Below are 23,813 nucleotides of genomic sequence, written 5' to 3' on the forward strand. Positions count from 1 at the left end.
AGGATTAGAAAACCTGCCTTATAGTGATAGACTCAAGGAGCTCAATCTATTTAGCTTACCAAAGAGAAGGTTAGGGGATGACTTGATTGCAGTCTATAACTACCCACATGAGGAACAAATATTTAATAATGGGCTCTTCCATCTGGCAGAGAAAGATATAGCACAATCCAATGGCTGGATGTTGAAGCTAGACAAATTCACACTAGAAATAGGCATAATTTTTTAACAGTCAGATAAATTAATCATTGGAACAATTACCAAGGGCTGTGGTGGATTCTCCATCACTGACAATTTTTAAATCAAGACTGGATGTTTTTCTAAAAGATCTGCTGTAGGAATTATTTTGGGGAAGTTCTATGGCCTGTGTTATACAGGAAGTCAGACTAGATGATCACAAAGGTCCCTTCTGCTCTTGGAATCTATGACTAGGCCTTTTCCACCTCCACATCTTAGGATTTTTTTTAACTTCTTTCCTTTTAGAGATGGTCCCGTGTCTACATAAGCGATTCTCAACCTGGCAGTCACAGGCAGAGAGGAAATGGGAGGGAGAAGATACGTTTGCAATCCTGCCTCCTTTCTCTGTCCAGTTTTCCAATGAAGCAGATTTGCTCTGTCACTCAGGACCAAATGCGAGGAATGCCCCATAAATCATTTGGTTAACATCAACATTATAGAAAGTGGTGCAAAGGACTTTGGGATAGCATCTGAGGAGGAGCTGTTTTGAATGGCAGCAACTGGAGGTCTTGGGACACAAAGTTAAGCACCCCTGTTTCATGATGAGGGGGTCTTCCCTTCAGAGGTAGTCACTACCGCCCCTGCAAGGGCTACAGTAACCACAGTTACGTGACATGAGGATTGCCTGGGTGCCAATGCTTCTACAGCCTTTCCAGACTGAGACAGTGAGATGCTGAAGGTATGTCTACATTTAGGGCGGCCTGTAGAGACACTGTATACCCTGCTAGTACGGGTTTAAGCAGCAGTGTTGACAGTGAGGCACGGCTCAGGCGAGTAGAGTGCAGCGCCCCACACATCTGAACACAAGGGAATGTACCCTACACATCCCCTCACATGCCCAAGCAGTGCCTCTCACGCCTATGCTGCTGTGTAGTGTCCCATTTCCTATTCACTGCCAGAGCCTTCCACTGCCATAGTGCAAAGCTCTGGCAGTGAGGAAAGGCTCCGGCAGCAATCCACTGCCAGAGCCTTTCACTGTGGTTTGTATCTACACACCACAGTGACTATTGTGGCTGCAGCCTGCCTTGCACTGTGGCCTGTAGCTACACCTACCCTACGCACCACCATAGACAGGCAATCGAATGTGGGCTTCCCATGAAGAAGCTGCTGAGCACTTAGCCCAGTTTCTGCAGCACTCCCAGCCAGAAGGGAATGAGAGACTGGGACTTGAATCCAGGTCACCTGCATAGCCATGTTAAGCACTAACCTTTACACCACCAGCCAGGTGGTGATGTATTTTAGTTAAAGCGCTTTACTCTCTTACCCTGTCAGGATTGCTGTGAGAAAGTCTGAGACACCAGTTGCAGCAAGGAATTCAGGCTTTTGTTCCCTGTAACAGCTTCTTCAATTCTCTCTAGCAACTATTCTGGATTAAAGTCACTTTTATTTCAGAACAGAGTGTCCACATAAGGAGTTATTCGGAATAGCTATGCTGGTCAATTTCCCCATGTAGACAAATCCTTACAGAAATATCAGTTATAGCTAAATATTCCCCTCACCCTCCCATCATGCTAAAAATATCTATTATTATAATTCCTGTTGTCATGATACATATAGTATTTCCTGAAGAAACATGAACTAAAGCCGTGGTGGCCAATAGGACGTGCACACATATCCAAAGGGCCTGCCACAGTGATAGCCCCAATTCTCTGTCCATGGTCCTGGCTGATTCCAGGTCCAGTTGGTCATTGCAGAGATTTCCTTCCCTCATTCTCTGCTTGGGAAGATGCATTTCAACTCCACCTCCTAGCTTCCCAGACTCTGCAAGGGGATTCGCAGAGCTGCAGAGCCTTGGCAGGGGGATTGCCACAGTGTGAAGTGGTCACAGGAAGGAGGTGTCTGTGTGTGTATGTTATGGGCCCTCTGATGCTTGGAGGACTTGATTGTAAGTTGAATGGAAGCTGGATGGGGCCCGGCCTATGTTATTTTGCACAGGGCCCCACAGAACATAGCATTGTACCAGCGCTAAGGACCCAACCCCGCTCCCATTGACGCCAATGGCAAAACCCCCATTGATTTCAGTTGTGCAGGATCAGGGCCTACAGAAACCCCACCCTCCATTTAAACTTTCACTCTATTCTTCCTTTTTACCCTTCCCACTCTCCCTAGGACTCCCTCTCCGCACCCACACAACACACCCCATCCCCTTAAAATATGGACGCTAGTTCGCCAGTGCCTGGCGGTGCAGCAATCATGCAGTTGGTATGTTGGCTCTGAACAATCACTTTTCCTCACGTGCCATCTCTCATCTAGCTTCTCCAGCTACAGAGCTCACGGACCAGGGACAATACAATTGACTCAGGTATCCTCCACTGGTTAGGGGAGTAACTGGGACTTCCTGGCTTTAACCACCATGTTTGAAAGGGGAAATATAAAAGGCAAAAGGCATAGGAGGCTGACCTCATTTAAGGTAAAAGTCTCCACCCAAATGAAGGGATTTTTGTCACTTTCAGTGGGCAACCGGCTAGAGCCAGCCCTATTTTGCCTGCAGTCATGGTCTCTCCTCAGTGAGGCAGTTATTCTGAATGGTCTTTGTGGTCACCAGGACAGTGGCCCCCAGCTCTGTTGCTGGCAGTGGAAAGCCATGGTCACGTTCTTCGTTGCTGGCAGAGAGACCAGAGAGCTCAATGACATCACTTCCTGTCCCACCTTGGAAAACTGGCTTCCTCTTTGAGAAATCTCCTCTTCCTGCTGGCCCAGCATGCTTCAGGGCGCCATTCACATGTGGGCATGTGGCCAGTACGAGATCATCTTCTGGCAGTTTCGGTCCCTTACAGGCCTGGCTTTCACAGGAAATGACACAGTCCAGGTTTTCTACAAGGGGAAAAAACCTGATTAATAATGCACAAGCCAGGGTGGGCTGTATAGCTCATGGCTGAGCTACCCCTCATGACATCATCCTGCAGGAGCACATGCAAGATGGAGATGGGGTGCTCCAGTGAAGGAGGGGGGTAAAGGGCCAGTGGATGTCACCAGAGGGCACTCCCTTTATTGTCAGCAGGCAGCTCCAACAACCATTCAGCTGTCAGATCCCCTCCCCACCCTTAGCACAAGGCCCTCAACCTTCACCCCAGCTGCCAAACTATTCTTGTGCTCCCAGTGACAAGTGGGAGAGGTGTGACAAGGAGGAATTCTGCCTTTCCCGCCTTCCAGAGACCATGTCTGCATTAGCCAGGTTACACTGACAGTTTCCCTCCCAACCTGCGGAAGAACACCTCACATCCATGCTCAAAAGAGAGTCAGACGATTGCTCAGGAGGCAGCACTTGAGGTAACTTACCCCCAGATGTTGTGGGGGTAAGATCTGGGCTAGTCTGAATTGGACGCATGCATCACACTGACACAGCTGGAGCTCTGGGAGCGGTGGAACAATAAACTGCAATGCTGCCTTCTCTAGTGTAGCGAAAGCCCTGGCCCTAGCTACTAGCTCTGCTTCTTCTGCTGGCTGCAAACCTCTGGGGCATCACTGCAGGACGAGAGGAGCATGTCGGAGGGGAGGGGACACCATGGGGCACTATGCGGGGACAGAGATTGGAGTCTCTGGGTTGCTGGGTGAGGCTCTGCAGAGCAAGGAAGGTGTCTTTTGGGGGTGAGAGGAGAATGGGGTAAAGTGGGTGGAGGACATTTCTGGGGAAGGGTAGTTGGCTGAGATTGCAAGGCCTTACACTCAACAGCATTTCTTGGTTTGTTTATCTGTAACACAATAACTTTTGAACACCACCTCTGATCCAGGCCAGCATTTTGGGGAATGTTCCTGGCCTCAATGGCCAGACCTCTGTTGATTCTGGGGATGATCAGAACATCTATAGAGGGACAATGGGGAACACTTGGAGCATCTGTCACATGTGGGTAGCACCCACTACCATTTTGCAGCATGACAATACCCCTGCTCACCCTCCCATCAGCATTTCACATCTTGACACCCTGAATACAGAAGAGGAATAATTGCTCTCCCTGTGGGGTGGACAGGCAGCCAGCAGGGGAAGCCAGAGGGAGAGGAGAGAGAAGGAGGCTTTCTTCATCCCTTCCTCCTTCCTAAAGTCCTGCCTCCTCAAAGCCTGCTCCAGCTGAGGGAGAGAGGGCACCGGCTGTCCAACCCTCCCTTACAATGGGCGGGGAAGGGAAGACAGGTGCTTTGTGGAGGGAGAAGAGAGGGAAGACACACAGAACCCCTGGCATGGGACTTTGCTGTGAGGGGAGGGAAAAGTGGGGGGAACAGAACCCCTGGCATGGTAGAGAGAATGGGGGACCCTTCTTTGGCGGGAGGGAAAAGGGGTCATGTGGGCACACAGAATCCCTGGTGGATGGGGGAAGACTGGAGGATGCTAGCATGGGGGCACACAGGGCCCCTAGTGGGGAGAGATTAGGGGGAGTTGCAGGGAGTTCCTGAAATAGAGGGGGATGGGAAGGTGGCCCACTGGGAGCTTGTGGGGGGAATGGAGGGATGGTGGGTGAAATAAGCTTGGCCTATGAAAGCTATGTGCGACCCTCTCCTACTATGAGGGTTTTGGATGAAGGAGACATGGCTGGGGGTGTGTAAAAGGGGACCATCAGCCAACACACTAAGGAACTTGCCCAGCTGAGGGGGCTGTCATCTGTCAAACCGCCTCACCTGAACCAGTTTAAGGTAGCCTGAGTGTGGACACTCATACTAACAAGCCCTCACAGGCATGTCTACACTATAATTAAAAACTCATGGCTGGCCCATGCCAGCTGACTGGGGCACAGAGACTATTCAATTGTGGTTTAGACATCTGGGCTCTGGCAGGCGCCTGGGCTCTAGGACCCAGTGCGCTGGGAGGGTCCCAGAGCTCCTGCTAAGATACAATTAAACAGCCTCTTAGCCTGAGCCCGAGTCAGCTGGCACGGGCCAGCCATGGGTTTTTAATTGCAGTGTAGACATACTATAAGAGATCTGCCAATGCCTCCCATGCAGCTGCCACCACCCCTTCAGTATTCATTTCTCTAGCTGGCAAGCCTCTCTCATGCACAAACCCCTCCCATCTACAGGTGATGGAGAGGCAGCTGCCTCTGTAGTTAAGGTCTCAGCGCAGGAGTGCAAGTAGGGTTGGCAAGAAATTTTTAGCAGGTATGGGGTACCGGAAAGACTTGGAGCTAGCCCCTTCCCCTCTGGAGGGGGGTGGCTGCGCTCTGCTCCTTAAAGGAGCTTTGTTTAAGTTTGTTAGCATATGTATTGTGCTGCTACATTGGTCAGGAGTCCTCAAGAGGGAAGGGGTGTGTGGGGGGGGAACGGAAGGTGTTTAAACAGTGTTTTTTATTCTGTTTCTCCCCCTTGGTCTGAATTATCCATGACATTCATACTGCATCACATCAAGTCCAAATCATTAGAGGACTGCCTCTGCTTGCACTGACCAGAGGATGTTTGGATTCTGATGTCAGCCCAGTTCTGCAGCCTGATGAGGATCAGGTGTTGTCCCCAGTGTACATAGAATTCTTCTTTGCAGCCAAACTAGTCTAAAATGCATTTTGTTAACTGGAACTGGAGCAGCAAAACAAAGAAAACAGATGCCCCGTTTTCCAGCTTTGTGGGTGAGAGAACTATAAGTGAAGATTATGATGCCGGACATTGATGGCTTTAAACCAGCTGCCTCAGAAACCTGCCAAGAACTTTGCTGAAAATATGTTCCTCATCTTAGCAATGGAGTTAAGGCTTATGACACATCTGCCCACCTTTATTTGAATGAAGCTCCTTCTGATTTGACAGCTCAGGCATTGTCAGTTTCATCCAGAACAATTTACAAATTTGGAACCTAATCCTGAAAATCATTTGATCCATCCCACTGAAGACAATGGGACTATTTGCATGAGTAAGGACCACTTTTGTGGTAAGAGTTTCAGGAGTCTGTTCTGTTCCCATAAAGGAAGTTGAATCTCCCATTGAAATGCAATGTATGGGTACAATACCATAATGCAGTTTAGGATACAGTTCTACTTAAAATTTGTCTTTTAATAAGTCATACATATGCTGAAATAGCTCCTCACCCAACTTCCATATTCCATATAAACAAACTGAATACCAGGAGAGGAATATTTTAAGTTCTCTTTGGTCTAGGTGTGTGGTGTTTAAGATGTCACTGAAGCAGGGGGAACAGCAGCATGGTGCTGCAGAGTGGCCTCTGCCCATGAGGGAGTGCAGCTGACCCTGTTTCAGTTCCATTACAAGCCCAATCTTCACCCCACGTTAGTTTAGGAAAATAAAAAGATTTTCACCAGCACTTTTTCTGATTGCTGTTAGGATGGTGTGGGTGTCCCCCCGTTCCCCTCACATTTCAAGTCATTTAATGAAATGATACTGAAGTTATAATTAATTTAAAAATTACCCTTTTTAGCCTCTCATGTCTCTGGACCCCTCGTTTACACACTTAAACATATGCACCTGTTGCTATTTTAAGTCTTTTGAAGCTTTCTTTCTAGATTGCATACTGAAGCGTTGTGTTTGTGGCAGTCAGGCTTTGGGATCAGGGCTAAGGGAATTTCTGATGTATGGAGTCTCATTTGAGAATGTTTAAACTAGGGATCGGCAACCTTTGGCACACGGCCTGCCAGGGTGCTTACACTGGCAGGCCAGGCCTGTTTGTTTATCTGCCGCGTCCGCAGGTTTGGCCGATCGCGGCTCCCACTGGCTGCGATTTGGCATCCCGGGCCAACGGGGGTGGCAGGAAGCGACGGCCAGCACATCCCTCAGTCCGTGCTGCTTCCCGCAGCCCCCATTGACCTGGGACGGCGAATCGCAGCCAGTGGGAGCCACGATCGGCCAAACCTGCGGACGCGGCAGATAAACAAACTGGCCTGGCCCGCCAGGGGGCTTATCCTGACAGACCGCGGGCCAAAGGTTGCCGATCCCTGGTTTAAACTATAAGACTACTCCATGCCTCATACTTGCTACCTTATCTTGTCACTTCCAAACTCTTTCATGGATAGATTCTTTCACCTATAGCATTCTTAGTATTTTAATGTTTGTGACTTATTGCAGCAAACTTCACTCTAATTAATTAACTAAGTGTTCTGCCTGGGAGCTGAAAGGCCCCTGATGATCTCTCACCCTAGCTGCTGCTGATACTGAGAGGAGCACAGTCATGGAGCCAGCATCAGTATGCAGGGATGGCTTATCTGTGACATTCACGGGGAATTTTCCCCTCCTTCCCCCCACCCCTGCTGCACAGAAACTTAGAAGCAGAAGGGTGAAGAGAACAGGAAAACAGCATATCTTACCCCCTCCCCGGAAGCCTCTGACGTGCTCAGAGAGACATGAAATTATGCATGACAGTTTCTGAGAAGAGAGTGTGGGGTTGAGTCAGCACAGAGGCATAAGCTCCCAAGGGAAAAGAGATATGGCAACACCCAACCCAATAGTGGCCCTGCCTGACTTTTGATTAGGGAGCATGGCCCTTTTGTGGCTAGTAGGGAAGGGAGGGAAGCCCAGCAGCTCTGCTATACTTGAGGTTAAGACCAGCTTTCTGTGTAAAGCTCAGCTCTTCTAAGTGTTCTAAAATCTACATGGTTATGATTGCCTTGAAATCTGGTGTGCCTCCTGGGGGCACAACACTCTGTTAGTGATCCAAATTCACAGCCATTTGAGCAAGAGGTTCCCAAGATGCAGCCTCAGAAAAACAGCTTATCTTAAAGTTGAAAGATTCTGGCAACTTTTTTCTCATGGCTAGAGCTCCAACCAGGACTCCTGTGCTTGGGTTACCCCAACGGAGCGAGTGGCACCCATTACCCTTTGAGGGAAGTCAAATTAAAATGTTGTTTGAAAAACGTTTTGCTTTTCCCGTTAGACTTATCCCAAGCTTCCTGTGTTTGTTCTTGAGCATAATAGATTACACTGAGCATGCGCAGACAGAGGAGTTGGGTTCTCAGGTTTGATAGCCTTCAAACTTTCCCATGATAGTCAAAGGGATAAGCAGTAAATCTTTGAAGGTGACCCTCCCAGCCCATTAGAGAGACAAGGTGGATGAGGTAATATCTTTGATTGGACCAACTTCTGTTGGTGAGGGAGATGAGTTTTCGCGCTAACACAGAGCTCTTCAGACACTCCACCCAGCCCATGTCAGATTAGTCCAACCTTGGGCAGAAATCTGGGAAAAGTTGGGAGGCAAATTGCTAAAATCTGTCCGGGTTTTCTTTTATTTCAGGGGAATGTGAATGCTTGCTGGCAGGGGAGGGGCACGTTCGGGGGTGGAGGAGTGCAGTGAATGGGGTGAGAGGGTTTGGGAGCTGCATTGAGGGAAGGGGGATGAGTGATAGGGGAGGTAAGGGCTTGGGGGCGGGATCTTGGAAAGAGGACATGGGGGTAAGCAGCATAGGGATTGGGGGAGCATAGGGGCAGGGGCTCCTGTCAGCCCCACATTCTTCCTTACTTTGTGTGTGTGTGCCATGATGTGGGAGGGGAGGGAGTTTCAGCCCCTCTCCTTACCCCTATGTGAGCTGAGATCTGGTGCTCCCTGCCCCCCCCCCCGCCCCCGCCGTGGTATCTGAGCCCTGCACCTCTGTGTGCCAGGATCAGGAGGGTTGGTGGGGGGCTGCCTATCTTTGGTGATCTAACTCCCCATGTGTGCCAGGTGCTGGGGGGGAGGGGTTCTGCTGGAGGGTCTGAGCCCCTTTTCCTACCCCCTCCCCTATGTGAATCAGGATGTGGGGAGCTTAGAACAGTCATACTTGGAGCATGTACCAAAACCACACTGCTTGATGCACATCAGAAAGTCCTGGCGGGAGGAAGGGAACACCTACTGCCATGGAGCAGTTCACGTGTCTCCGAATTATTGTTTCAGGCTGTATTCGTTCCCATTGAGTATTCTCTTTCATCTGAGAACATCTCAGTAAGATGAATGGACTACTTGACAACTCTCTGAGCTTGCAACTTTGAAGTTTGAAACCTACCCTGGACAGAAATCTGAGACTGAACTGTAAACATTTGGGGAAAAGCTGTCTCTCAAATTTTGTTATGTTTTTTGAGAAATGTAATCTGAGTACAGCAGAATATTCAGGAGATGATGAAGCTATATTTGAAAAGCAAATAAATTATAAATGCAAATACTCCCTGGGAGGGGAGGGGTGGAAGAGTAGGTCGTGATAGGTGGCAGAGGGGTTTGGGTCTGCAGTGAGATATTATGGGGAGGAGGATAAATGGGAATGTATGATGGGGGAGGGGAGAAGACAGGAGCAATTGGGAGTAGTGGAGGAAGTTGGGGGAAGGGGGCTTCCCTTCTGTATGTGTGCTGGGATCGGAGGGAGCCCTGCTCCACTCCCTGCCTGCTGTGTGTCCTGGGATCTGGGGACCCTGAGCCTGGTGGGGTGTCTGGGCCCCTTCACCTGTCTCTCCACATGAGCTGGGCTGGGAGGGATGAAGGGTAACAGATTTAAACATCTGAAATCCGGAACACAATTAGCTAAAATATACATCACCCCTATGTGGGGTGGGGGAGAGTGGGGTGCGGGGTCTGGGAGGGAGTTAGGGTGCGGGGGGGGGCGGTTCCAACCTGGGGCAGGAGGTTCGGGGTGCGGGCTCTGGCTGGGCAGTGCTTACCTCAGGTGGATCCCAGTCAGCGGCACAGTGGGGGTAAGGTGGGCTCTCTGCCTGCCCTGGCTCTGCACTGCTCCCCAAAGCAGCTGCCATGTCCAGCCCCTAGGCAGAGGCGCGGCTAAGCAGCTCTGTGCAGTGCGCACTGCCCCACCCACAGGCACCACCCCCACAGCTCCCATTGGACACAGTTCCCAGCCAATGGGAACTGCAGAGCTGGTGCTCGGGGCAGGGGCAGCATGTGGATCTTCCCTGATCGCCCCTGTGCTTCGGGGCCGCAGGGACATGCCAGTTGTTTCCGGGAACTGCACAGAAGCAGGGCAGGCAAGGAGCCTGCCTTAGCCCCACTGCACTGCCGACCGCACTTTTAATGGCCCCGTCAGCAGTGCTGATCGGAACTGCCAAGGTCCCTTTTCGACTGGGTGTTCCAGTCAAAAACCGGATGCCTGGCAACCCTAGGTTTGGGGCCGAAGAAGGAGACACACACTAGTCTTCTCTCCCACACTTAGTTACTGTAACAAACATAGTAAAACTGTCAAGGTTTTGGGACATAGACCGTGGATGAGATTTCTCTCACCAGCGCTGTTAGCAACTACACATTGCAAAGGCTATCCCCATTCCACTGGAACACAATATGCGAGGGGGAAGAAGCACCGAGGAACTGCATAGCAACCAGGTGGCCTACTGCAGGATTTTCCAAAATTGGGAATGTTTCAAAGGGTCGGTTGCATGGCAGCTCCTGTGGCTCCTGTCCCACAGGGCTGGCTGGGCTCACCTCCCTGCTCCAGGCACTACAACCTCTGGGGTCCCAGTGCCACTCAGGTTTGGCCCAGATGTCATGATGATGGGAGCCTCGATAGGCCAAATTTGAGTGAGTCTCACTGCAACCCCATGAGCCGGGTCAGAACTCCATTCACCAATTTGGTCCAGTCAGCAGGGCGGAGCCAAACCTGAGCAGTGATGCCATCAAGTCCAGCCAGCCACAGCACAGGAGCTACTACCCACCAGGGGGCCAGGACCCAACCAAGACCACCCAGGGCTTCCACCCCCTGACTTTTTACTGGACCACGACAGGGACATAAACATTTACGAATGGGTCCTGAGCCCAGAAAGGTTGAGAACCACTGGCCTAGTGGAAACACCACTGTATTTAGACTGTTCCTAGCTCTGCCACTGGCCTGCTGAGTGACCCTGGCAAATCAGTTTCCCATCTGTAGAATGGGGATAATGATGTAAAGTTCTCTGAGAGCTACTGATGAATTGCACAATATAAAAGCTGGGTCTTTTAATTATTACCTTGCCACAGTAGCATATAAACTGCAAACCTAGGTGAGAACACCTGTCTAAATGGCCACTAACTCCTACCAACAAACATTTCTCTTTCTGTTTAAAAATCTAGGAAATTAAATGGGGAAAATACATTGCCCCAGAGTGCAGGTTGGCCAGTGATAGCTCATGCCCTTCCAGCATGCTGAGTTCAGCAAAACTCAGACTTGAGAAAACCAGGAACTAGAGTTCAGGTAAACACCCAAACAACCTTATCTTCGCCGTCTTTGAGTGATGCCCCAATATAACCATAACACACACATTTGCGCTGTGTCTTTTTACTGTACTGGACAGGTGCTACCTGCATCTGCCCTATGTTCCAACACGGAGCTTACTCCCCTGACCTAATACCACACTTGAAAAATGTAATAACCACTCCATGCCCTTCTACAACCCCTTCACACCTGCACACAGGAAACCACCAAACCTGTGCTTTCCCTTACCAATCATTAAATCCACCAACAGCTCTCACATCCCACCTCACTACCCATGATACCCATGGCAAGAAGAGCCCAGTGTCCTGCTACTGACTGATGCAATTCTGTGCTGAAATGATGCTGACAGGACCCTCAAAGTCCACACGTGCACCTCTTCCTTTGATCACACACTGGGGGACTCAGACCCAGACCTCTTCGTATCACAATCACAGCTCCTTCAAGCTGCTCCAACGTATCCCTCTAATATTCAATATGGCTCTGACTAGCACAGTGAATGTAGCTGGAGCGCATGTAGACAGTGGCGGATTTAGAGTTAGTGGGGCCCTGTGCTCAGCTTCATTTTTGAGGCCTCTCCTTGGGACCCAGCCAAGAAAAAGAATATTCTGTCTTATCTTCCCCCCCTTACCCCCCCGCCTCCATTTTTCATTCTTTTTTTCTTCATCCTCCTCCTATAAGTAATAGGAAGTAAATGAAAATAAAGTGAAATACCTTGATTGTTTTTGTAGTCTAACTTATTTTTCTACAGAAAATCTACTTGAAAATCGCTGAGGGTCTCGGTGGACCCCTTAATGATCTTTCTAAATATTGTTTGTCCCATTAGTTAACTATTATAAACCACTTTGAATAAGAGCACTTTATAAAAAAAAATGTAAAAAAGCGTTGGGGTGTGGGGTCTGGCCAGGACTTATGGTGCGAGATGGGGTGCAGGGCTGGGGGTGCAGGGTCTGGGAGGAAGTTAGGGTGCAGGAGTAGGCTGGGGGTTGGGGTGCAGGGTGGGTCTGGCCAGGAGTTAGGATGCAGGAGGGGGCTCAGGGCTGGGACAGGGGATTGGGGTGTGGAGCGCTTACCTGGGGCAGCTCCCAGTTGGTGCGAGGGGTGCAGGTGGGGATGTGGGGTGCAGGAATCAGGGTGGGCAGGGGGTTGGAGGTGTGTGAGAGGGTGCAGGAGTCAGGGCTGCAAGTGTGTAAGGGGGATTCAGGAGTCAGGGAGGGCAGGTGGCTGGGGGAGTGTGAGGGGGTGCAGAAGTCAGGGCTGGGGGTGCAGGCTCTGGGAGGGAGTTAGGGTGCAGGAGTGGGCTGGGGGTTGGGGTGCAGGGTCTGGCCAGGAGTTAGGATGCAGGAGGGGGCTCAGGGTTGAGGCAGGAGGTTGGAGTGTGGAGCACTTACCTGGGGCAGCTCCTATTTGGTGCGAGGGGTACAGGTGGGAATGTGTGGGGGGTGCTGCAGGAGCTCCTGTTTGGTGCTCAGGGTGGGGAGGAGATGTGGGGGGCTGCAGGAGTCAAGGCTGGGGGTGTGGGCTGGGGTCATGGGAGTGCTCCCAGCCCCCTGCCCTGAGTGGCTCACAGCAGGGGGCTGGGGGGTATGTGTAGGAGGAGTGCAGGGGGCACCATCTTTGCTCCTCTCTGACCCGAGTGCACAAATGGAGCTGAGATGAGGCCACTTGGAAAATTTCACTCTTAATTTTTTTTTTCTTGAGAGCTTCTGCAGAACTTAGTGGGGCCTCTGGAGAAGAGCTGGGACAGTATTTTGGCCTGTCTCATCTCACTCGGAGCCCAGGGAGGCCTCGTTGCCTTACAAAGACTAAAGGAACTCAATCTATTTAGTTTATGGAAGAGAAGGTTAAGAGGTGATTTAATCACGGCCAAAAGTGCCTACAGAGGAAGAAGGTATCTGATGCTAGAGGGCTCTTTAATCTAGCAGGCAAAGGCATAAGCAGAGCCAGTGGCTAGAAGTTGAAGTCAGTAGAGTCCAAACTGGAAATGAGGCACAACATTTTAAGGGATGGGTAATTGGAACAGATTATCAAGGGATGTGGTAAATTCTCCATCACTGAGTCTGAATGTCTATCCAAATGATGTGGTCACTGGATGAAATTCTCTGGCTTGTGTTATACTGGAGGTCAGACTAGATGATCCAATGATCCCTTCTGCCCTTAAAATCTATGAAATAAAGACACCTACCCTTGGGCTTTTCATCAGGGCTCCTCTTCTTCCTCTGCCGCCTCCTCCTCACTTTGCAGGTCAGCAATCCACAGAGTGCAGCCAGGACCAGAACTAGCCCCACTAAAGCAGGGATCCCAAATATCAAACCTGGGCCCGGCGCTGGTGCTTGGGTTGAAGTGGGGGCTACGCTGGTGTGACATGCTGTGGAGGGAACTAAAGCAAGACAGGCAGTGGTCAGCCCGAGGGGACATACTGTGCAGACTTGAGGACAGCAATCCTGCCCACGGGACCTTGGGTGGTCCCAGCTTTGAGCTCAGGGGCTGGGGAGTTAAAACACAATGAATAATCCCAACATTTTCATCAAATGTGGAGCAAACTCCCTTCACAATTGTAATTCCCAACATCTACCCATTCTGCCTCCCTTACACAGGGAAGTAATAGACCCAGTCCCTCACCTTCTCTCTCCTAAAGGATTCTTATTTCACACATAGTGTGGATTGGGCACCTTTCATATTGCCTGTCTTTTCCATCTCTGGGTTGGGTTGAGATCTCTCTCTCTCCCTAGCTGTTGGGGTCATATTCACCTTTCTGTCTCTCCCTCCTCCCCTTCCCTGGCTGCCGGTGACTGTCCCATTCCTCCATTTTTCTTTTCCCCACGCCGCTTGGGATGAAGCTCCCCTACCTTCCTGAACCTGTCTCCACCTTCTCTCTCTCTCATTCCTGCAGTCCCTGGAATCTTTCCCTCCAAGAAGGATCCCCAATGGGTGCCTGATCCCCACCTAGGCAACCCAGAGGCTGCCGCTCTTCTCTTACTTGTGTCCTCCTCGGAGTGTCCAGGCAGGTCTGTGCACCTCACACATCCCTTGATCAAGGGGTCGAAGCACTGGGGAAGAAGGCAGGCAGTGTCCTGGTGTCTGTCTAAGCTTCCCCGCGCCATGTCCAAGTCAGATTCAAAAATCCTTTATTGCCCGGAAACTTAGACGAATGCTGCCCAAGTGTGAATTCACAGAGCCCTGGGACCTGTGTCCGAGGGAGATACAGTCTGTCAAGCTGTGTCTGTCCCTCGGGGGCTCCAGCTCTCTGCACTTCCCCCAGGCGGCCCTATATCAGGGGGAGGAGGAGAGGAAATGTGCTGAAGGTGTCAGCCAAGCCTGCCCACGCAACACCCTCCTCAGCCCATCTCCCTCTCCCAACCTGCCCACCTAACAGCTCCATAGCCCATAGGAGCCACTACACCAGAGCTGACTAGTCCAATAACCTGCCTCCTGCCACACCAGAGCCAACCACTAGTTGATCATCCAGTCTCTCCTCCAGGGAGGAGCATTACTTGTAGAAGGAATCCAAGCAAGTGAAAGCCACAACTCAAACTCTTTCTCGGTCACTGCCCGCTAGTCCCATCCCTCTTGTGTTTTCACTTCCCTTTTCACTCACTACATCTCATCTCTCTCACCACCAATTTGGTTTTGGTTTGGAGGCCTCACTTATGCCCTGCTTTGTGGCCCTCTCAGTTTCTGCTATTCACCCTTCTTTATCTGGCTTTGAAAGGATTCCCTTTCCAACCCAGGGCTTGTTTTCGCCTCATTACGGTGCGAGAGAGAGCATTTGGGGATCAGAGCTGTGGTTCCTGGGTTTATGACTCCACTTCTGAGCACAAGTATCAGTAAAACTAGAACTCTCCACATGGGCCTGTGCTTAACAAACACCCCCTCTCCTCCATAGTTCTGAGCTGCAGATATGTCTGAACATGGTGGAATAATACTCAACATCACGTGTGTTGTATTTGCTCATGTTAAACAAATTCTTTATTTTGCTTCCTTTTTGCAGCTAATCTGCCTATGCATTTCTACTGCACTTTTCTCCATGGAATCAGAGCACCTCCATGTCTGTTATTTTGAACTTGCAGCTTCTCCTACTATTCCTGTCTTGGTCTTCTCTACACAGCTCTGCCAATGCACCTGAATCCTAACCTGCAGCACCCTCTGCTCTTCCAGTTCCTGACTTCTCTTGAGCAGCAATAGCCAATCATGCCAAACTGGATTTGTGATGTAAACAGCTGCTGGCTAGAATGAGACTAAGACCCTCAAAACTCATGTCACTTGTGACCTATGTCATAGAGGAACCCATGTCTGGTCCAAAGCCCAGTGAAATTAATGGAAAGACTCCTACTGCCTTAAGTGTGCTTTGGTTCATGCACTTAACACAAACTCTTTTGTTGCATCAACAGCTCTTCCCTTCTTCTGCAACCAAAGCAACTGCAGGATGGATGTTTGTTTCACAGCAAGAGCTGTTATTCCAGTTGTTATTTGGTGAATCCTAGACCCTGGAGATGACAGAAACCAGTGATGTCCCATCTTCTCTCCTACCCCTAACCCTCCCTTGCTTCTTCCCTACAGTATATTCTTTGTTGTTTTGTCCAGTCCTGTTTTAAATTACCCCAAGGATGGGATGTCTCCACTTTCTTTGGGGGACTCTTGTAGTTGAATAGATCTTAAATATTTCATGAAATCCACTCTAGCTTTCCCTTTGATCAGTTTCATCCACTTATTCCCTCATATCACTCTAAATAAAGCAACATAATTAATAGGAAAGAGAACATTTCTTCTCCAAATACACACTTTGGTTTGGTTCAGTTGGAAGGGAACCAGATGAAACTCCTCACAGGGACCCAGGATATCTGTTCGCGATTCTTGTCTGATTCCTCCTGTCCTACAGCAGATTGCTTGGTTGTGAAAATCTTCTCATCGTTCCCCTCTTGTCACTTCTCACCACTTCACATGTATTCCTGCTAGACTGCTGCAAACAAGAAAGCTGAGCACAAGTACCTTTCAAACAGCAGAAAGCATTGTGGGAATACTCTCTCCATGAGGCAGCACTCATGAAGGAACAGGTTGGATGAATGGAAAGAGAACTCTTACAAAATCCATACGGATGGTTTGAAAATAAATCATGCTGTACACATGTTTACAGTGTTGAGATATTAAAAAACAAAAAACAAAACAGGCATTTTTCAACTCATCCCCAAATATTGTCAATCTTGAGCATTCAAAAATCATGAGTGACACTCCACAAAACTATGAGATCATCTTAACAATAATATATAATGTGTTCTTTTTCTTTGCCTTCTGGCTTTTGAGTCTTCCAATTTCACTTGGATTATGTTTTCAAGCTTTTAGCCACAATCATGAGGGCTAGAAATGTACTTTTGTCTTTCAGTGAAAACTGGGATTATCTTGTAATCACTTAACTTCAGGAACTCAGCTTTAGCAAAACCACCAAACATCATGTGACTTGTGACAAAATTGCAAGAGTTGATCCTATTAGGTCAGTAAAAATCCTTTCCAAAGCCGAAGCCCCTGTCAAATCCAGCTCCTATGGAATGTGCTTTAGCATTGCAGCAGAGAGCCGAGTGAAAAAGACCCCCACCCCACCCCGAATGCTCTCTGCTTCACTAATGTATGTTAGTAGCCCCAAGAGTGAGACGCACTTCTGCGTGTCACAAAGATATTCCTTCTTTTTTTTTTTTTTTTTTTGGTAATTGACCCAGAGCAGGTGACTGGGACTAGGAAATAAAGACCATGTGGCACTCTGTGTGTTATGCCCTCATTACATATAGAGACAAGATGTCCAGGCCTGAAACTTCAGCTGAGAGTATGCCACAGCATTTCAAAGAGCCAGGGCACATATCCCATTGATATGAAGGCTTCAACTGACAGGTGATTAACCTCTGCTAGGCCTCTTTAATAAACATCTCTGTAGCCAACAGCAGTAATCCAGCTGCTGTAAGATGCTGTTTGCAAAACATTGAGCCTGAAAAGCTTTCACAAAATACTCTGGTACAGTCTCAGTGTCTCTATATATACACATACACTCATTCCAGTCCTGTTTCCAGCTCTCTGCCGAGTGTGCTGGATGCAGGAATCATGACAATGCTCATGCCCAGTGCGATTCCACCTCTGCAACATCCTTCATTATTGGGCTCCTGTGGCACCCACTGACTTGGGGTGGTGTGATGAGTCAGATCAGTGGGCTGCTTACACCCATATAATGATCAGCTACAATGCTCCTCAAAAAATCTTTCTCTGGAAATGTGTGTCACCAGGCAAATGGTTTCCCAGCTTCTTTGCTCACATTAATTTCACCTGCTATTGTCTTTTTCCAAGACGGACATTCACTCTCTTTATTTCCCATTGGCCTGCTTTACTTCCCCCCACCCAGTTCTTTTGTGTTCTCTCTACTCCAGTCATCTTAATGACCCTAGTCTCCCATTTCCATCTCTCCTCTCTCTCCCCTCCCCCACACTATCTCCCTCTGGCCATCTTACCCCTCCCCTTTTTTCCTTCTTCTTTCCACCTCTCGCTCTTTCTTCTCTCTTCTGTCTTGTTGCCCTTTTACTTAGGGTATAAGGCAGGATTCTTAGGTCCTGTTCTTATTTCACCCATGAACTAAGTACGTGATCTTGGGCAACTCACTCATGGCCAAATTTTCAAATGGGGGGGGTCTAAATAAAGGCAGTTAAGTCCATATTTTAACAGCTAGGGCTGGATTTTCAATACAGCTCAGCACTCAACAGCTCCCATTTGGGCCTCTTAACAAAAACCAAACAAAAAATGGAGACGCTAATCCTTAGCCAACAGCACAGGATGTGAAGCTTGATGCATTAATGTTTGCAAAGTACGCTGACATCATACTGTGTTGAAAGCTGCCGCTGCCTGAATGCACGTTGTTAATGAGCAATAATTCTACCCTTTTCTGTCACTCTACCCAATTTCTTTCTCTCGCTCATCTTTTTAAGTCCTGTTCTGTCACTTTCAGTCTCTCTCTGATTTCTCTTACTACCCTGCCCTAAGCCCTATTGTCTGCATCTCTTCTGTGGGCAGATAGTGAGCTCTGGGTTCCCACTGAAGTTCACTCACTCATTGAAAAGCCCCATTGTCTTCCATGGAACTTTACTCATATGACTAACGACTTACCCGGGTGAACCGGGGTCCACAGTACAGACCTTTCCCCTTTGTGTCATGCATCGGTCTCTGTCACTTTACTCTCAACAAACAATTGATCCATTTGGATCAGCATGAGTTAAACCTGGCTCAGCGAGTGGTTAATGGCTGTGAAAGGTTTGCGTCTAAAAGTGCTATATGACAGGCAGATATCGATAATAACTCACATGAATAATTAAATAGCACAAAGTTGACTCACTAGCTAAGGAAATTCACATTTCTCATCTTGTTTGTGAAGAGATGGAAGCCCCAGGAGCTTAGGAATCTAGTTAACCAAGTAGTTTTTATTAAAGAAATAAAACAGCAGAAGTATAAAAACAGCAATTAAAAGTATAGCTTAGTTCTGGAGCTGGGAAAATCCCTCAAAATAACTTCCACTAACATTCACTTGAATGCATCAAAAATTGAATCTGCATCGGCTGAGTTTGCACCCCATTGTGTCTGGTCCCCACAAATACCTTAGCGAAGGACTCTACTGGTGGAAATAATCATGAAAACAGTGAATTAAGGACCTGATCCTGCAAACACTTACACATACAAGTAAGTTGACTCACACAAGTAGTTCCAGTTATACCAATGGGTGGGTAAAGTGACTCATCTGCACGTTTCCAGGCTAGGACCTCTACATGTCAGAGAATAGCCATTAAAAGTTAACACTGAGCTTGTCTACATGACTATTTGCACAGGAAACCTGATTCTATGGGTTTGTCCAGATTAGAAAAGTTGCACTGGTTAAATTGATTTAAAAGTGACTGAGGTCAAGTGGGGCAAGTTCCTAATGTAGATGCACTTAAACTGGATTAAACTTCACTTAAAACTATTATTTAACCAGTTTAAACCTCACTTAAGTGCACTTCTAGTAGGGTTCAACCCCCCGTTTAAAGCACAGATTTAAGTGAGGCTTAAGTCCATTTGGGTGCATTCACATTAAGGATTTGCCCCAGTGGAATGAGATCACTTTTAAAACAATTTAGTTACATCTGTGCAACTTTTGTAATGAGCGACAGGCCTCGGAGTTATGCTCATCAATAGTCTGACTCAAAGGCTGTGGTCGTCAGCAGGAGTCTTTCCATTGACTCAATGGGCTTTGGAGAAGGCCCCAAATCAGGGAACAGAAACAACTCTACGTCACCTAAGAGTCAAATCAAAACTAACTAACCCCCTTTGAATTTTGCATACTAATCACTTGTAACAAACTGTTCCCGGAAGATCTGCAGACGGAGGATTATTCACAGGAATGCTTTGGTGAATATTTTTGAATAATGAGTAAATCGGAGAGAACAGTAAGGTGCGTGCGGACAATTCCCAAACAGAAAAAGAGGCTACATTGGCCAGACAAATTATTTGCTGCAGTTATTCACTCAGCTCTGTGCATTACATCTCCCCTCATCCCCCTCCATTAGCATATCTGCAGCACAAGCACAGTATGGCCACCATTCAGCAAAGCACTTCAGCACATGCTTCTCTTCAAGCATGGGAGCAGTCCCATCGGAGACTTGGGGACTCCTCACATGCTTAAAGTTAGCCACCTTGCTGCTCGGGGGCCTGTGCCGGTGATAGAATGACAAATCAGTGCTTCCGTGACCGCTGTAAAGTCAGAGTAGCAACTAAATAGGACTAACGGTAAGATGAACCTGTGAATGCTGACATACTAAATGTCTTCCAAAATCAGCTGGCAATGAGTCGCTGCGGTTGTTATGTTAACTGATTCACTCTCTTTGTTAGCGTGGCACATCATGGTATACTACAACCCGACAGCAAATCAGGAATGGACAGTTACGACAAACACACAGGGACACCCCCCCCCCCTCCCTATAGACCTAGCTGGACAAATGCTCATAGTATTTTATCTCCCGCCGACGCAGACCTGGAGGGTTCTGAACTTTTTATTTCCTACCACTTGGCAACACCCATCGAGCTTGTTGTGCCAATAAAATATTTTGAATTTGAATTCGACTACAGGCTGCCAGGGATCAGATTACAGCCCAAGTCAGCCCCAAGAGCTTCAGCAGCGACTGTGATATTTCAAAGTGCGTGTGTGTGTATCGGTTCACTTAAACACCCGTTTTCGCTGATTGATAAATAAACAAACAAACATCCTCAAATATGAGTGATCACCTCTAGTACTGGCTGAAACTGGCACTGCCGCTGTCTCTCTGTGGGCAAGGAACTAGTTGCTGCATTTTGGAAGACTTCAGCTGAAAGTTTAACCTTTCCCTCTTCTTTTGATGGGAGACCAGGAACACTAGGTTCAATTTGATTTAGTTGGTTGTACCATCTCTCTGCTTAATGATACATGCAAAGGCGTCTTTGGCTCCTAGTACCCTGGGATGGCCTGGATCATGAATAGACAGAAATCCAGCATGGCTCTTGGGTCGACACATGGTCTCATCTTGGCCCCTGTGGCCAAGTCTAGCTTAGACTTGGGCCAAGCTTAGCTAGGGTCTTCCCTTGTAAAGTGCTGAGCACCCTCGACTGTTGTTAACTTTGGTGGGGTTACCCAGTAGGAGCTAGGAGCAGACTTTGTAACATTCCCCGAACACGAATGATCTGAAACACTTGGGGGCCAGACTCTGATTACAATCACACTGGTGGGAGTCTGGAATAATTCCGTTGGTTTCACTGGAGTCACTTAGGATTTACACTGGGTGAAGCTGGCCCTGTGTTTGGCCACTATTTCAAATGTCTGTCAGTTCTCTTTTGTCCAGCATCATGGTACATGGCCTTAGTGGTTAGCATGGGGAGCTTATTCAGTTGTCAGGAAAGCAATAAGGTAGAGAAATTAGGTGGAGAAAAGAGAGATGGAGGAGACAGTGAGGAGAAAGAGAAGAGAGACAGGGAGATGGAAAATTCCTCCTTCCCACAAGAAATGTTCTGCCCTACTGGGTGAACTCCATTAAATTACCCAGAGATGCTTTCAAAAAGATATCCCCTTCCTACAGCACACAAGGGCCAGATCCTTCAGTGGGTGTCAATCAGCATCGCTCCATCGATTTCTGAGCCTTAGGGATTGTAATGGCTTGAGACAGAACAAGGACTAAGCAAGGAAAAAGAAGGGATGCCAAGTGAAAGTACACTCTTTTGATGCTATACCTGGGTGTGCCTCTCTGTCAAGCAGGTAGGGGCAAGAAGGTCTTACCTCCCTAATCCCACTTTCCGTTCCATACAGAGCAGGGAGGCCAGTCCCTCTTTGCAGTCTACTACTGAGGAAGTCCTTGGTTCTTTCTGGCAGCTCAAGAGAATTTCGGTTTTCATATGGAATGTTGGCTATTAAAACAAAAGCCCAAATTCTGCTCTCAGGTGAAGCCTAAGCCCCAACAAAGTCGAGGAGGTTGACAGACTTTAGCCTGAAATTTTTAACATACAGCAATCTGTGGCTGTCATCATTTAGCCCAATGCATTGCCTAGCTGCAGGGGTGGGGGGGTAGGTCAGAGATGCTGTGATGAGGGTGCAAACATCTGGCCACTTTCCAGCACATCTTTCGGTTTGGCCCCTTCCCCGCTCCTCTCATTCCCCTGATGGTTTGGGTGGGGATTGTTCCCCACTGCACACACTCTGTGCTGGTTTGCATGGTTGTCTAACACCTTCTTACCTCCTCTCAAGGGTTCTGTAAGGGGCACCTTCCCCTACCCTGGTTTGGGACAGACAGTCACAAGGACACAGACAGGACCAGATAACCATGATTCTCAGGCCTCTGGAAAGAATTCTAGGCTCCTTTTTGAGGGTGACTGATTAATTGCTTATTTAGTCTGATAATACTTTAAAGCAGAGATTTCCCTACTCCCCCCCACCCCCCGCCACCCTTTAGTCATTTTCCAACTAGATCTAGTGGTCTGGAAAATTTTCTAGTTGGAAAAAATTGTCATTTAGTTGTCGGTTGGAAATTTGAATTGAAATTGAAACATTAATATACCCTTTAAAAGCACATATATGATAAAAGACTGTACCTGAAAAAGCAAAATAGGTTTGAAACGTGAGAACAAAGACTAGCTTCCTCACACAGCTGTGCTTGTTATGACAATGTCCACACATTCATTTCGGCCATGTTGGCTGACCTAATAATTTCAAATGATTTATAAACACCAATAAATCATCAGAAATTTAAATGCTGATGTTTATTGGTGTTTTATGATGTTTGAAATTTGGGGCAGAGAGTTAGCACCGAATCGTCTTGCCGACAAAAACGTACAGCCCATCTTTGCCCTCACGGTCTCACCCCTCAGCCCTTACCCGCCCTGTAAATTTGAACAAATGTCAATTTCTGGGAAAACACTGCTTTTAAGGCACCATCTAATTAGGATGATTTTAACCCTTTGCTCTCTGGTAGCAGGGCAATTCAGCACCCCTCCCCCTTGCTCTCTCTGCATCGTTTCCTTTGTGAATCAGGCTGGGGTTTCCTCCACTCTTTTGCATTTGTCCTATTTTGATTCTTTGGCAATTCCACTTCAATCAATATTCGCTCAATTTAAGCCTAATTAGTATTAAAATCAGCCTTAATTGTTACTCACATCCTCATGGTAATTAACACTGGCCACATTTCAACTCTCTCATTGGGTGCAATGAACACTACAGCTGGCTTAAATGACTTCCTCCATACCTGATTGAATCAGCAGCCCCTAAAAGAAACCCATGCAGATTTCAGATGAGAGAATAACAGTTCTGCACTGAATGTCCTAACTAGCAAGAGGGACTCAACACAGAAGAGATGGTAAATGTACCAGTTGTATCATAGCGCCATCGCTGTGTATCAGCCCCACATAGTGGATAAATAAAACCTGGCAAATAACAGGTCCCTTCCCCAGTGCATGTACAGCATGAAAGCATGCGCAGGTTGACTACAGTACAATTCAATACAAAACACAGACAGGAGGTTCAATTACAGATTCATGGATTTCAAGGCCAGGAGGAAACACGATCTTCATCTAGTCCAGCAGTTCTTAAACTGTAGGTCAGGACCTCAAAGTGGGTCACGACCCCATTTTAATGGGATTGCCAGGGCTGGCTTAGATTTGCTGGGGCCTGGAGCTGAAGCCAAAGCCAAAGCCAAAGCCCAAGACCCACCGCCCGAAGCTGAAACCCGAGAGCTTCAGCCCTGGGCAGCAGAGTTCAGGTTACTTGGGACTGAAGCCCTTGGGCTTCAACTTTTACCCCCCTGCCAAGGATGGTGGGACTTGGGTGGGCTCAGGCTTCGCCCCTCCTCCCCCGGGTCATGTAGTATTTTTTGTTATTAGAAGGGAGTCATGGTGCAATGAAGTTTGAGAACCCCTGATGGAGTCTGACCTCCTGCATAACACAAGCCAGGGGATTTCACCCAGTGATTCCTGCCGTGGAGAGAA

General features: G+C 48.2%; 1 protein-coding gene across 6 annotated transcripts; it reads right to left on the minus strand.

Annotated features, from left to right (window-relative positions):
• Positions 1-326: 326 nt before the first annotated feature.
• Positions 327-23,084, minus strand: TNFRSF13C (TNF receptor superfamily member 13C). Of its 6 annotated transcripts, none has more exons than XM_039491694.1 (7): positions 22,986-23,084; positions 21,616-21,743; positions 20,595-20,811; positions 16,095-16,269; positions 14,293-14,580; positions 13,498-13,692; positions 327-3,048 (listed from the first exon to the last, which is right to left on the minus strand). In XM_039491694.1, exons 5-7 carry the CDS (start codon positions 14,414-14,416, stop codon positions 2,726-2,728), a joined length of 642 nt encoding a protein of 213 aa, XP_039347628.1. In that variant the 5' UTR covers positions 14,417-14,580; positions 16,095-16,269; positions 20,595-20,811; positions 21,616-21,743; positions 22,986-23,084; the 3' UTR covers positions 327-2,725. The 6 variants fall into 6 exon arrangements, with proteins under 6 accessions (XP_039347628.1, XP_039347609.1, XP_039347585.1 ...); XM_039491675.1 differs by having other exon boundaries at positions 21,570-21,743; XM_039491651.1 differs by adding an exon at positions 15,646-15,799 and having other exon boundaries at positions 20,595-21,743.
• Between the last annotated feature and the right edge of the window lie 729 nt (positions 23,085-23,813).

Source organism: Mauremys reevesii, linkage group 1 (assembly GCF_016161935.1).
Source record: "Mauremys reevesii isolate NIE-2019 linkage group 1, ASM1616193v1, whole genome shotgun sequence".
NCBI classification, from domain to species: Eukaryota; Metazoa; Chordata; order Testudines; family Geoemydidae; genus Mauremys; species Mauremys reevesii.